The sequence below is a fragment of the Etheostoma spectabile genome, chromosome 8 (assembly GCF_008692095.1).
Source record: "Etheostoma spectabile isolate EspeVRDwgs_2016 chromosome 8, UIUC_Espe_1.0, whole genome shotgun sequence".
Lineage (NCBI taxonomy): Eukaryota > Metazoa > Chordata > Actinopteri > Perciformes > Percidae > Etheostoma > Etheostoma spectabile.
Window position 1 is genome coordinate 19,437,352 of NC_045740.1, and position 14,614 is coordinate 19,451,965.

General features: G+C 41.6%; 2 protein-coding genes across 4 annotated transcripts in view; both read left to right on the forward strand.

Moving 5' to 3' along the window:
* Positions 1-14,614, forward strand: part of LOC116693755 (mixed lineage kinase domain-like protein) — a 525,120-nt gene that overhangs the window by 45,099 nt on the left and 465,407 nt on the right. The gene's annotated exons all lie outside the window — the stretch shown is intronic.
* glg1a (golgi glycoprotein 1a) overlaps positions 1-14,614 on the forward strand; it is a 90,841-nt gene that overhangs the window by 9,603 nt on the left and 66,624 nt on the right. Inside the window, 4 exon segments of the mRNA XM_032522265.1 lie at positions 6,430-6,459; positions 10,479-10,510; positions 10,512-10,529; positions 10,531-10,561. Of these exon segments, the coding sequence (XP_032378156.1) occupies positions 6,430-6,459; positions 10,479-10,510; positions 10,512-10,529; positions 10,531-10,561 (111 nt within the window).

The following is a 14,614-nucleotide window of genomic DNA, read 5'->3' on the forward strand; positions in this document are numbered from 1 at the left end:
TTTTTATCCGACAGTGTAGGAGTGTTTATCCAGTGTTTGATGACATGACGTGAGCAGCAGTTTAACAAAACACTGTTCATTTGTTATGAATCTATTTTGATACAATTTCCATTTACACATGTTTAAAAAATATAGGGAAAAATACGGAAATGAATGAATATAGAAATTAATGAATTTATAGAAATGAATCTATATTGCAATATCACATTTTGGCAATATCGTGCAACCCTGACAGACAGACAGACAAAGACAAGAACAGAAAGACAAAGGGGGGACAGACAGGGACACCAGGCGCGCACACACACCACAGGAGGGGACAGGAACAGGGGACAAGACAGGACGCGCCACACAACACACAACCAGACCCCCCACACACACACAGAGACAGACAGGACAGGACCCAGACGCGCACACACCCACACACAGGAGAAACCAGGGCAGGGACAGACAGGAACAGGCAAGCGCCACACCACAACAACACCACAACACACCGAGGACAGTAACAGGACAAGACAGACGCGCACACAACACCACAACACACACCGAGAACAGGGGGACAAGACAGGGCGGGCAGACAGCCGCCACACACACACACAACGACAACAGAACGCCAAACACAGAGCAGACATGGGACAGACGCGCACACACACACACACAACACCACACACAGAGACAGACAGGACACAGGGACAGACGCGCCACCCACAACACACACACCACCCACACAAGACAGAGACAGACAGACCAGACAGGAGGCAACACCACACACAACACAGGAGGACACCCCGCAAGACAGGGGCGCGCGCAACACAGACACGACGACAGCACACGACACACACAACACCCACAGAGGACAGGGGGACAGCACAGACAGGACGCGCGACAAACACACACACACACCAGGAGACAGACAGGACACAGGGGGGGACGGCGCGAACAACACCACGGCAGACAACCACAGTACGACACACAACACACACACAGAGCAGCAGAGACAGACAGACAGCGCACAAAAACGACACAGAGGACAGACGCAGCGGGAACGCACCACAACACCACACCACAGAGACGACAGAAGCAGGACAGGACAGACGACTAGGTACGCGCCACCACACCACTACAGCAAAGACGCACAACACACAAAGAGGACAAGACAGGACAGCAACGACAGAAGGAGGACAGACGCGCACACAACACACACAGAACAGACAGGACAGACGCCACACACACACACACACACACAGAGGGGACAGACAGGACAGCAGGACGCACACACACAACCACCACACAGGACAGGGGACAGACGACAGACAGGCACAGGGAACAGACGCCCACCCACCCCGAGACCAGGAAGCGGGACACACACGAGGGGGACAAGGGGGACAGACAGACGCGCAACCACACACACCACACAAGGACAAGGACAGACACAACGCACCACCACACAAACACACACAGAACAGACAGACAGACAGACAGACGCCACACACCCACAACAACACAGACAGGACAGGACAGGACAGACAGACAGCGCACACACCACCACACACACACAGGAGGACAGACAGGGACCGACGCACACCACACACACACACACACGAGGGACAGACAGACAGACAGAAGACAGACGCACACCACACACACACACAGAGACAGACAGACAGACAGAAGACGCACACACACACACACACACACAGAGGACAGGAACAGACAGACAGACAGGACAGACGCACAACACAACACACACACATAAGAAGGACAGACAGGGGGGACCAGACCAGGACAGGACAGACGCACACAAAAACACAAGAGACAGACCGAAGGACAGACAGAACAGACAGACGCCACACACCCACCACCCACAGGAAGGGGGGGGGAACAGACAGGACAGGACAGACAAGACAGGACGCACCGCACACCACCACAAGAGGGACAAGGACAGGACAGACAGACAGGACCACGCGAAACACAACAGAGGGGACAGACCAGACTGGAACCTGGGACCTGGACCCTGAAATACTTGGCCCTATCCAGCTGTTTGATAGGGAAAAGGCACACACGTTTTGTGGGTGGAGAGTCAAATAAAACCCACTGTGTGCAGACTGAGCTGAAGCCAAAGACTAGTTCTGTCCGATCTGAATCAACAACAAGTGTTTAAATAGTTAAAAATGTGCTGACTAAAGTCCTTTTTTAAATAGTTTAGAAGTGCTGAAGACTGGTGCTGGGACCTGATGGTGAGCCTTGGTCTTCTCAAGCTTGTCAAGTGTTATGTTGAAATTTAGTTTCATTTGTTCATACCTTTTTTTTTTTTATTTATAATTACATATTAACCCTTGTGTTGTCCTTGGGTCAAATTTGACCCATTTTAAATGTTTTTTTATTTCAGAAATATAGGTTTCTTTCTACCAAATTGCCCAAAAATAACAGTTTAAAAAGGTTTTTAAACGGTATCGTGACTAAACGTTGACATGTCCCAGTCTGTGATCCACTCAACATCCTCTATTAGTCAAAATAATTCATGATTTCTACTTCCTTTCTTACTGAAAAATAAAGTATGTCATATAAAGTAGGTTTTTTCGATTATGAATTAAAAGAAATGTTGAGAAAAGGGACGTTTTTAAAGTGTCAAAAGCATAGGAAAAAGTGACAAATACAACAATAAAGAGTCATTTTTCAATTTTAACCCAGAAGGACAACAAGTCGACGGGAATACAGCACAAAGGTTAATAATTAAAAAATAAAGATTTTATACTTTTTATTCATTCATTCATTCATTCTTGGTTAGGTTTTGATTGGCTTATTGAAAACGCAGCATGATGTAACCGGATGCTGCAGCATCATTCTGTGTTTGACGCGCCTTTTAGATTAGATAATACTTTATTCATCCCACGTGTTACAGCAGCATTTTCTACAATAAAAGCCAAAAACAAACAAGTAAAACACACAAGAAAAACAGGCAAACAACAGCCAACGAGCAGAAGGTAGACTGAATGTGAAGTGGCGTCAAATAAAGGTTTTGTAAAGTGCGATAGAAACAATATTGCAGTGTAAGCAAGTGACGTTAAAAATTAAATACAACATGTAATTAAAGTAATAAAGCAAAAGTAGGTAAGCATAACATAAGTTATATTCACCTGTGACCATAAATAATATTGAAAAAGCAAGTAAGTACTTGCAATGGAAAAATATAAATACGGATAATAAAAGATATACAGAGAGTGTGTGGAGGAGATGAGGGGAAAAAAAAAAACATGTCCTGATTTATGTCTAAAATAAATTTAACATTTTGAAGCTTTCCAATAGTGAAGTCTTGCCGTCAGCTGCAGGACTCAAAGCGATGCAGATGAGCGGCGGTTTAAACCCAAACTCACAGCTGCTGCACCCTCTGCTTCAGGGCTCAGTCGGGACTGGAAGTGGACCGGCTTCCCTCTGGATTCGCTCTTCTTTCTATCACTTTATGTGTCATTCTCTCTCTCTCTCTCTCTCTCTCTCTTTCTCTCCATCTCTTCCTCTCCGCCCCCCCCCCCCCCCCACTTCCAATTATAGCTCAACCTCATACCGGTTTTCCCAACACGAAGTGAGGAGAGCTGATTAAGTTGAGCTTAGCTGCAGCTATTAAATGAGACGGAGGTTTTCACACCGTCTCACTCTCAAGTCATTGGATGGGGGGGGGGCTTGGAAAACACAGACCTTAATGGGTTTTGTCTGATGAAAGTATGTGGTGTAAAGTGTTGTTGAGCTGGAGCTCGTTTTATATCCTCCTGTGGCGTTAGATTCTCCAACAGCTGTCACTGAGTTTTACACACACACACCCACCACACACACACACACCACACGCGCAGAGTTGGATTAATACAACCGATCCAATGTCACCTGAACCATTGATATCCTGGTGCCATAAAAAATAGTATTTCCCCTGCTTTTATAAGTTCTCTTTGGTGAGAAAACGAGGCTGCGTTCATCATCGTTAGTCTGTTTTGGCTTTTGAAATCAAGGCAGGATTGAACAGATGAGAAGTTTTTTGGCTTTTCTGACACATGCAGATCCCCTGGCGGAGCTGGGTAGAGACGCCCACATGAGTCCCATTGTGCTCTGCAGCAGCAGTGATGTGATGTTTGGATGTTCAGTCCAGAGGGTGGACGGACTGAGCGTGTGCAGAGGCTGGGGACGTGGGGGGGTTCTCCCTGCGCTCCAGAAAACACAGAAAATAAAACAAATAAAAAGTCCCGTGCCGTTTGATCCAGCGTCAGACTGGCCGGCTCCATCCAGGTTAACACCCCACACCCTGCAGCTTTATGCTGACTCTGACGCACACACTGTGTTGACTTTGCAAAAACAATACAGGATGCTGCTTTCAGGTGCATGTCGGAAGCGCTGGAAATTACAGGTTGAACCCCCATACGCCGAAAAATCAAGACAGTAAATGTGAGACAAACTGTGTTTTTTGTGTCTTCCAGTTTGTGTGTCATACAATTAATACAGAATCAGCTTTGTTTTACCTACTTTTAGTAGAAAATGTGTATCTAGAGTATCTTGATCACATGTATTTTCCCAGAGGGAGATTTCTTCTTACAGCCAGAAACGTCCACATATAGACAATCTATAATTAGAAAAAGACATACACCGGGATAGAACTGTTCCGACTCCTAATTCCCAATAATCTTATTTTAAAAAGGAATGTAAGTGTATACTGATTTTGAGCCAATTTGCAATAAAATTAGAGAGTAAAATGGGTCCTGAGTAGCCTGACGTCATCATATACAGATACTAGTTAGAGGATGAGTCTGATACCGCTCCATTGGGCTGTGATTATTACATCACATGTCATTTATGTACTGTACATCAAATGAAAAGACGGTTGTCCACCAGCCACTTGCAGTGCAACAGGAAAAGATGACATCATAAAAGCTTACAACTTTTCTTTCCGTGAGATAACTTAGAGATGGTCATTCCTTCACTTCTCTGCTTCTAAAGTGATGTCAAATCTACTGTTTTATGTTGTTCATGTCGTTTTGTGATAGTTGCATTTTGATATGCTTTGTTTAGTGCTCATGGAAAGCACTTTGAGTTGCCGTTGGGTCTAAATATAAAGACGTACGTTGCCTGGACTTGCCTTGCATGCTTACAAAAACTGAAAAAGATTACGTTAAAGATGCCAGTTGGGGCTTGAAAAGTGAGACCCTTGACGAGAGCGAGGAGAGAGAGAGAGAGAGGAGAGAGAGAAGATCCATCCATCCATCCATCCATCCATCCATCCATCCATCAGCAATGTTGAGACAAAGAGCAGAAACCACCCAATTAAATGTTTTATATCAGGAGCTAGTCAGTACCTTCTAAAATACAAATACAACGCAAGGCTTTATCTGAACTAGTACTGCTCTGCTGTTCTGGCGCTGGGTGTGTCGGGTCACTTTTCCAGCACCATTTATTTTATTATTTTTTTTTTTTTACCTCAGTTGAGCACCGAGTCGGCTCTGCTCTGTTTATAACATCTGTCAGTGAGTCGCTCGGTACCATCGTCTTCTTCAGTGTGAGCAGGAGACTCCTTCCTCCAACACACTGCATTTACTGTCTGGGTGAAGAGGATTGTGACACTTGTGTGTAAAACAAACAAAATAGAACACACACACACACACACACACACACACACACACAGTGCGTCTCACTATCTTTGTGGGGACCTGTTATTGACATAATGCATTCCCTAGTCCCTTACCATAACCTTAACCATGACATCTACATGCCTAACCCTCACCCTAACCAAAGCCTGATTCTAACCCTAAAACCAGGTCTTAACCCTTAAACAGCCCTTTGAAGTTGTGTACACACGTGCACACACACACACACATAAAGAGATATTCTAACACACACAGACGGCCTATTCCTGGCCCATGGTGTGGCTGCCATGTGGTGAACAGTAAGAAACTCTTCAGCCATCTGCAGAGCTGGGATTTCTAAACACACACACACACACACACACACACACACACACACAGCGGTGATTTGGTTTTCTCCGGTTAGAGGATTGGCTGCTACTGGTCGAGACAGGAAGTCGGACAGGTTACCTCGGGTCAACGCTGCAGGAAAACAACTCAGCGACCACATTTATCCCAGAAGCTGTGTCCGTAGGCTCTACTCTACCACGTTCTGGTTTAAAAACACATCTTATTGCATCATTTACGGCGTTTCCGAGCCCGACAATCTGATTGGTCCGAACAGCTCTAGTTCGAGCCTAGTTGCTCCACATCGGATCAAGTCCAGACCCAACTTCCCGACCTCAAATGTTGTGGGCGGGGCTAAGTTCGGCTAGCATCCAGGCTATTGTAGCTCCTTATCTGCGTCATAAAGAGTCTCTGGATAAATGATCTTAAATCCTAAAGTTATCTTCAATTTACACTTAACGTCTCCTTTCTCTCCTTCTCTTTTCAGGAAACTGAGATTGCAGCTGAATGCAACCATGTAAGTGTCTTCACTTCCTTAAACACTACTTCCCAGCATGCACCATGTTATCCTATAATCCCGTTTATCTTACATTAAGCATTTAACCCCGGAGTAAAGGATGTATGTATGTATGTATGTATGTATGTATGTATGTATGTATGGATTATGTAGATATGTATGTAGTGGTATGTCGAGTGGATGTATGTATGTGGTATGAGGTATGTATGTAGTATGTATGTTGTAGATGTATGTATGTATGTATGGTATGTATGTAGTATGTATGTATGTATGTATGTATGTTGTAGTGTATGTATGTATGTATGTATGTATGTATGATGTATGTATGATGTAGTGATGTATGTATGTATGTATGTATGTATGTAGTAATGTAGTATGTATGTATGTAGTATGTATTTGATGTAGATGTAGTATTTATGTATGTGATGTATGTATGTATGTAGGGTATGATGTATGTAGTCTGTATGTATGTGTATGTTGTAGGTATGTATGTATGTAGTAGTATGTTGTATGTATGTATGTTGTATGTAGGTATGGGTATGTATGTAGTAGTGTATGTATGTTATGTATGTATGTATGTATTGTATGTATGTATGTAGTATGTATGTATGTAGTATGTGTATGTATGTATGTAGTGATGTATGTATGTATGTATGTATGTATGTGTTGATGTATGTATGGATGATGAAGTATGTATGTATGTATGTATGTATGTATGTATGTATGTATGATGTAGGATTGAGTTTTTTTTTTTTACCTAAACTCTTCACTCCAAACAACCAAAATAAGCTTTTTGTTCCTATTATTCATGTATATTGTTGTATGTATATTGTTTCCTAGTATCATTATATTTTATCTGTGCTTTGTGACTGATTTTGCTGCTGTAACACAGAAGATTTCCCATTTTTCTTGGATCAATAAACATCTCTCTCTCTCTCCTCTCTCTCTCTCTCTCTTCTCTCTCTATCTCTCTCTATTTCTCTACTTCTCTCTATCTCCTATCTCTATCTCTCTTATCTCTCTCTTTCCTCTCTCTCTCTCCTCTCTCTCTCTCTCTCTCTCTCTCTCTCTCTCTCTCTATCTCCTATCTCTCTATCTCTCTATCTCTCTATCTCTCTTTCATCTCTATCCTCTATCTCTATCTTATCTCTATCTCTATCTTATCTCGATCTCTATCTATATCTCTATCTCTATCTCTATCTCTCTCTCTCTCTCTCTCTCTCTCTCTCTCTATCCTCTCTCTCTCTCTCTCTCTCTCTCTCTCTCTAAGTGCAGCTCAGAATGTGCCACATTCTGGATTTTAATTGGTTTGACAAAAAAAAAATCCCAATTGACTTTTCCTGGAGCTGTCAACATAGAGCTGGGCAATTATAGATAACATATGATAATATATCAATATCATGATATGAGACTAGATATCGTCTTAGATTTGTATATCGTAATATGGCATAGATGTCTTCCTGGTTTTAAAGGCGGCATTTCAGTAAAGTGATGTCATTCCTGATCTTACCAGACTGGTGTACCTGAATTATTATGGCCTTTACCCACTAGACATTATATCCACATTACTGAGGATTATGATCAAAAATCTCATTGTATGACATTTTGTGAAAGGAGGAGTACTTATGGAACAGCGCAGTGAAGAGATGAAATCATCTATAACAATGAGTAATTTCAAGAGATTATTTAAAATGAATATATAAAGGATACGAAAAGGACTTGAAGTGATGATATGGTAGTAGACTGTATGGTTCTTGGCATTTATATGTGGTATGTCTATATATTAATATATTTAATATATATATAAAAAGAGGGTTTATAAGTGTTTGTGTATGTATGCTATCTGTGTATCGGATGTGTAAATAATATATGTGTAAATAACTGAAGAATAAGATTACTAAAGGATAAAAGTAGAGAAAGGGGGTCGGACTGATAGTTGTTTATCAACTTCTTCCTGCTCCTTTGAACATGGAAATTTTGTTGCGTTGAAGACTTTCAATATTGGAAGACTGTGCTAAAAAGTACATGACTTATTTATGTCATTTAATTATATATGTATGCAGGAATGCATGTATATAAATCTTTTATTTTAATGTTGTTGTTTTTTTTTATGTTAAAAAAACTATTAAACATTAACTAAAGCACCAATAGTCAGACAACATCGTTGCGATACGTTGATATCAAGGTATTGGCTCAAAAATAGGCAATATTTGATTTTCTCCATATCGCCAGCCTTATTTCAACACATGACATGCAAGCTCATTAGCTTTGAGGATTCATCCTTTCCACTTTAGGTTTCTCTTGTGTTAGCTCAGACGTTAGGCATACTTCTTTCTTAATCTTAAAAAAATGGAATTATATAAATAAATAGTTGACAAAAACAACTTAGACACCATGAAAAGTGTTATTTAGTGGAAAAAATGTTCCTTGAGAATCGTAACTCGATAACTAAAATAAGCTTTAATTCAGACTGCTAATACAGTCGTTTTGGGCAATTTAAGAAATACAATGTTGATTTGTTCTTTAAAGGAAACAAATTAGATGTTCTTATTCAACGAAACCTGGTTGATTTTGTCTTTGTAGATTACTATTGCTTTTTTTATAAAAGCAGCAGCAAGTATTTCTCACCAAAGATTGAGGAATATTGCAAACAAAAACTTTGCATTACTAAAATAGTTGATCTCACATCAATAATGGCAATATTTATGTGCAATCCATAAGTGCTATCGGATGTAACCCTCATGTGTCCATGTTGTCTCATGTTCATCTGTTGTCCCATGTGGTCACCATGTTGTCCCCATTTGTCCCCATGTTGTCCTCTGTTGTCCCTGTGTCCTCATGTTTGTCCCCATGTGTCCATCATGTTGTCCTCATGTTGTCCACATGTGTGTCTCATGTTGTACTCATGTGTCCCCTGTTTGTCCCATGTTGTGCCTCATTTGTCCCCATGTTGTCCATGTTGTCTCATGTGTCCTATATTCATGTCTTTGTAATTCTCCCAAAAATAACATGATTGATTCCAAAGCTCTTTGCCAAGGACAACATCTCTACTTTCATTAATTTGGGTCTGTATTATATTTTATATCATTTATAAAACATAAGGAAGTGTGTGAAATAGTGTGAGTAAAAGTGATATTTACTAGTCGTGAGTATCATCAACATCCATTCCTTTAATTTTAGTCTAAATAATTTCCTAATTTCTGCTTTTTAACATAGTATAATTTCCTTAAATTAGGTTTATTGAGATAAATTCCAAAAATAACTGTAAAGCTAAAGTTTGATAAGTTATGAGTAGTGTTGAAAACGCTAAAAACATTGAAAAAAAAGCATCAAAAATGTTGAAAAATGGGGATGAAAACAAAAGAAAAAGTTAGAAGACAAATCATAAAAAGCGTCGACAAAAGTGTGATTGTCAATACTCAACGGGAAGACAACACGAGGGTTAGAAGTATGTCATTTGTCAATAAGTAGCCTAGAAGGGTTGTGCAATATCTCATTGTGCAAGAATGCATCCAACAGGGTCCTTCAGTTAGAACTGGAAGGAGTCATGTGCTGGATAGGTACCGTCTAATGTATAGGAGAGTGTGTGTTGGGTTGCATGAGAGTTGTGTGAGAGATGCTGCTTTTCTCTATTTTGGGTCATCTCAAAACAAATTTCCCTTCTGGGGACATAAAATATCTTATCTGTCTTAGTTATTAATCTTAGAACTGAAAACAGAGAGGCGTAGGCAGTGTGCGGTGCGTGCGTGTTGTGTTGTGTGGTGTGGGTGTGTGGTGTGTGTGTGTGGTGTGGAAATCCCAGCTCTGCAGAGGTGAAGAGTCTTTTACTGTCACCACATGGCAGCCACACCATGGGCCAGGATAGGCCGTTCTTGTGTAGATTTCTGGTGTGTGTTGTGTGGTGTGTGTTGTGTGTGTGTGTGTGTTTTTGTTGTGTGTGTGTGTGTGTGTGTGTGTGTGTGTGTGTGTGTGTGTGTGTGATCTCCTTCCACATGTTTTTAGCACCTTCTCTCCTCCAGCTGCTGTGGAACTACAAGCTGAACCTGACCCCGACCAAAGTTTGAGTCCGTACGTGGAGGTCTGCAAGACCACCATCTCTGAGGTCAGTCACTGAGCCCCCCCCCCCACACACACACCACCACACACACACCACACCACACACACACACACACACACAGCTATAGTATAAACGTCCAATTAGGATAGGTTACACGCGAGATTTTTTAATTTCAGCAAAAGAGCGCAAAGCCTTGATGTTTTGCGAGGCTATACTGTGGTGTTGAGTGTTGGATGCATCCCACCTATAACCACGTCTTTCTCCTATTCGACTCTTGGTATCAGCCACACACATGAACATAAACACTCTCTCTAGAAAACTGAGTAACGGTAAAAAAAATACACCCAATAAAAATAACCTAACTAAAACCGGTGTTAAGGGGTAATCGAGGGTATGCGAAATAAAGGGCAACATTTCTGTATGCATCCCCTTCAACAAACTAGGAAGTCATAATCTTTAGCTCTGTTTGGAAGTTCACTGTATCTGCCATCCAAGCTGATGTTTATTTTTTAAGTCGCAGAAGCACACAAACCATTCCTGAATGCGGCTTTGTCAGCACAAACCACCAGTTTAATTATTCTCAGTCATCCGTTAACACCGTTTCACACAGCATAATTCTAGGCATAGTAGTAATCAAGACATATTACAAACTAGAATACTAAATGACTCTAAACTATTTCCCTGATGATTGTCTTAAAAGGGCGCCATTTAACAAGCTGGTGTTGTAAAAACACAGTTTCTCTTCCTAGATCGTGTGAAAGACAGCTAGCTTGCTTTGTCAAGTAAATAAGTATGCGGGGTTTGGTGCAGAGCTCAATGTGCCACCGAAAAACACACAGTAAGGGCAAAACAAAGAAATCAAATAACGGACTGTCGGCGTGTTGACACTATCAGCTGCGATGTCCCTCTGAGTCCAGGTGTGCCTGGTGTAGACACTGTAATCTACAGATCGATTCACGTCGTCGCAGACGGACTAACGGCAACACCGTGCAAACCTCGTTGCATGTGTGATGGGGTGAGAGAGCTGTATACGGACTTCAGGGTTTGGACGTGTATCACAGAGACATCTGTCCCTGAAGTCTGATTAGAATGGAACAGAGAACAATAACCCAGGTTTCCATACAGTCTCGTGAGAATAAATGCGTGTATTTAGGTCTGTGGGATGTCTGGATGTATGTACATATAGGTTGCATGCACTGATAGACTCGGATGATTTATGCATGATATTATCCATTTATTTTATGTAAATAATTACTACTTTTTTACTATATAGACATTATATATAATTTTAACTCCGTTTTTGTCCTGTACTCAATCACAATGCATCTGAAATTGTAATGAAAAAAAATGTAACTGATAAAGAAGTTATTGAAAAAAACCAAACAACAACCAGGATATTTAAATTGGCGTTGCGTTGTCGTGCCGAGCTGATGAAGCTGATGAAGCTTGATGAAGCTGTCTGAGGCTCCGCCCTTTTTAGATTAAGGAATGGTGCGGCGGAGGAGCTGGGCAAGGGCTACCGGGTTTCTGCCTGGGGGATCACCGTGGCACATCACCGACTACCAGGTCACCAGTACATCACCAAGAGACGGCCATCGTCTTCAGCGACTGACCAGCGATCTGCGGGCTTCAGGGACCAGTGTCGCAGAGGACATCAACGCCCTGCACTGCGGGCAGCATAAGCACCACGCGCGAGGAAAGGGTGGGCGTGCGAGATACCTTTTCAGGAAGAGGGTTTAAGGTCACACTGATACGGGTTGGGTGGTTTTTATTTAGGTTGGACTATGTTCTGTCCTCGTTAACCCCGGTCGGCACGGTCCCGTCCGCAGGGCGTTTTCTCAATTTTTAAGAGACAATCGTTTTCTTCACTGTTAATGCGAGCATTAAATCGTCATATAAATCACGCTACGCTAGCACTTCAGTAGAGAAAGCTTAAAGTCGTCAACAGTACATTACCCTCGGATGTCCTGACGGCAGACATGAACTTGTCCTTCGGGCGCTTTTTTTATGCTTTTTTTTTGCGGCGCTTTAAAAACTTTTAACATCATTCATGGCCAAATAACAACCTAAATTAAGTTGGACACGCCTAATTTTTGAGTTTGACAAAACAATGAAAATGCTATGAATAAAACAAAAGAATCATTGAAAGATAGTCTTAATTGTACCTTTTAAAGAACATGGCTGTATAGTTTATGTTGTACGGGTTCATGCAACATGACGTGCATGCATCCAGGTTATTTTGGGGCAATTGATTGTAAAACACCCATCGTTTCTTTTACGATATATCATATATAGATACTATAATAGATTATATGATATTAATATATAATATATATAAAAGAACATTGAAAAAAGAACACAAGGGTCAATTTGAGCCGAGGGACCACACAAGGTTATTAAGCCCACACACAAAGCATAAGATGACTTACAGCGGTTATCTATCATGTATGAAGTAGAAACGCAGGAAAGATTATGGTGGCTAGTGTCTAAAGGCAGAGCGTGCTGTGTCCTGCCGTGTTCCTCGTCTTTATCCACAGCGGTGGAGAAAGATGCCATACACATTTTTTGTTTACTACATGCCAACAGTTTAAAAAAAAAAAAAATGAATTGAGGAAAACGCGACAGAACTATCCGTAGAAAATTAAATTCAAAAAATCCCAGTTTTCTGAGTCATTTTCTCATCGGATCTAAGTTGAGTGTGGCTATGGGGACTGTTTTGTGTGTAGGCACATGTAATATGCTTACAGTAGGGCTTTTTTACAAATTATTTGACAGATGATTACTTGGAGGGTTAATATAAATTCGCCATTCTAACCTCTGGCGGCTCTGTGTCAGTAAGCTAGGTCACAGAACAAGAAACAGAAAATTGAGGTTTAACTTCCCAATGACCCAGGGTCATCCCAGAGGGCAGAAGGAATGTGGGAAATACATCACTTAATTTGGGGTAAAAATGTAGCGAGAGGAAAAGGATTAAGCAAGGTGATTTGGAAAGAGTGTAAGAAACCGGTTGTATTAAAGGTCCCCGGCCCCCCCCCCCCCCCCCCCAGTATTTTCATTACTTGGGAGGGGGACTGTGTTTTTTTGATGGATTTATGGATAAGTTTCTCCTATTTTCTGAGTGGGCTAGAACTTGGTGGTGGTGTGGGTTGTGTGCGTTGTGGTGTGTGTGTTTGTGTGGGTGGTGTGTGGTGTGTGTGTTGTGTATTGAGTGTTTATATAATATCTATATATAATATAATATATATACTAGTATATATATATTGTATGAAGAGGTTTGTATAAGACTAGGTATTGTGGTTTTAGTTATCAAAAAAAACACCCTACATTTTGTTTACATCTGCAGTCGACTCTTTCCCTGTGGTGAGACTCTCCGTTTTAGCTAGCAGTGAGACTTCACTTCTGTCTCATCTTTGTTGGGAGTGTACATGCTCAGACTTATGGTTGGTACTTACTAGCCAGTCAGGAAGCAGAGTTAGAAGATCTGAGGCCCTTTGACGTACCTAGGTAAGGATACTAGCCAGTCATGAGCCAGAGAGTAGTTTATGTATGGGCCTGACAGTTACTCTAGGTAAGGACTCAGCCCAGGCAGAATGCAGAGTATGAGGCCCTGACAGACATAGGTAAGGACTCAGCCTAGTCAGGCGCAGAAGTATTGAGGGTTCCGGACAGTACCGAGGGAAGGACGACTAGCCAGGGTGTTGGTGTTGTGTCGGGCGTTGTCTTTGTTTTCGTTGTTTTCTGTATTTGTGGTGTGTGTTGTTGTGTGTTTGGTCACTCCCTTCTTTGTTGTTTTTTTCTTCTTCATCCCCAAGACCCGAAGCAGAGTATGAGGGCCCTGACAGTACCTAGTAAGGGAATACTAGCCAGTTCAGAAGCAGAGTATGAGGGCCCGCCAGACCTAGGTAAGGAATATTTAGGACTTGGGCTTTTTTCATTTTCTATATGGTGTTTGTATTCTTTCTGCGCTAGTCCAAATATATATTCCCTGGATTGCAAGCTTACAGATGGACCAACATGTAATTTATAACTCTAAATGATAAGAAGGGATATTTTCTTCATGGTATAATTACGTGGCTGGTCGAAGCGGCATTTTATTTC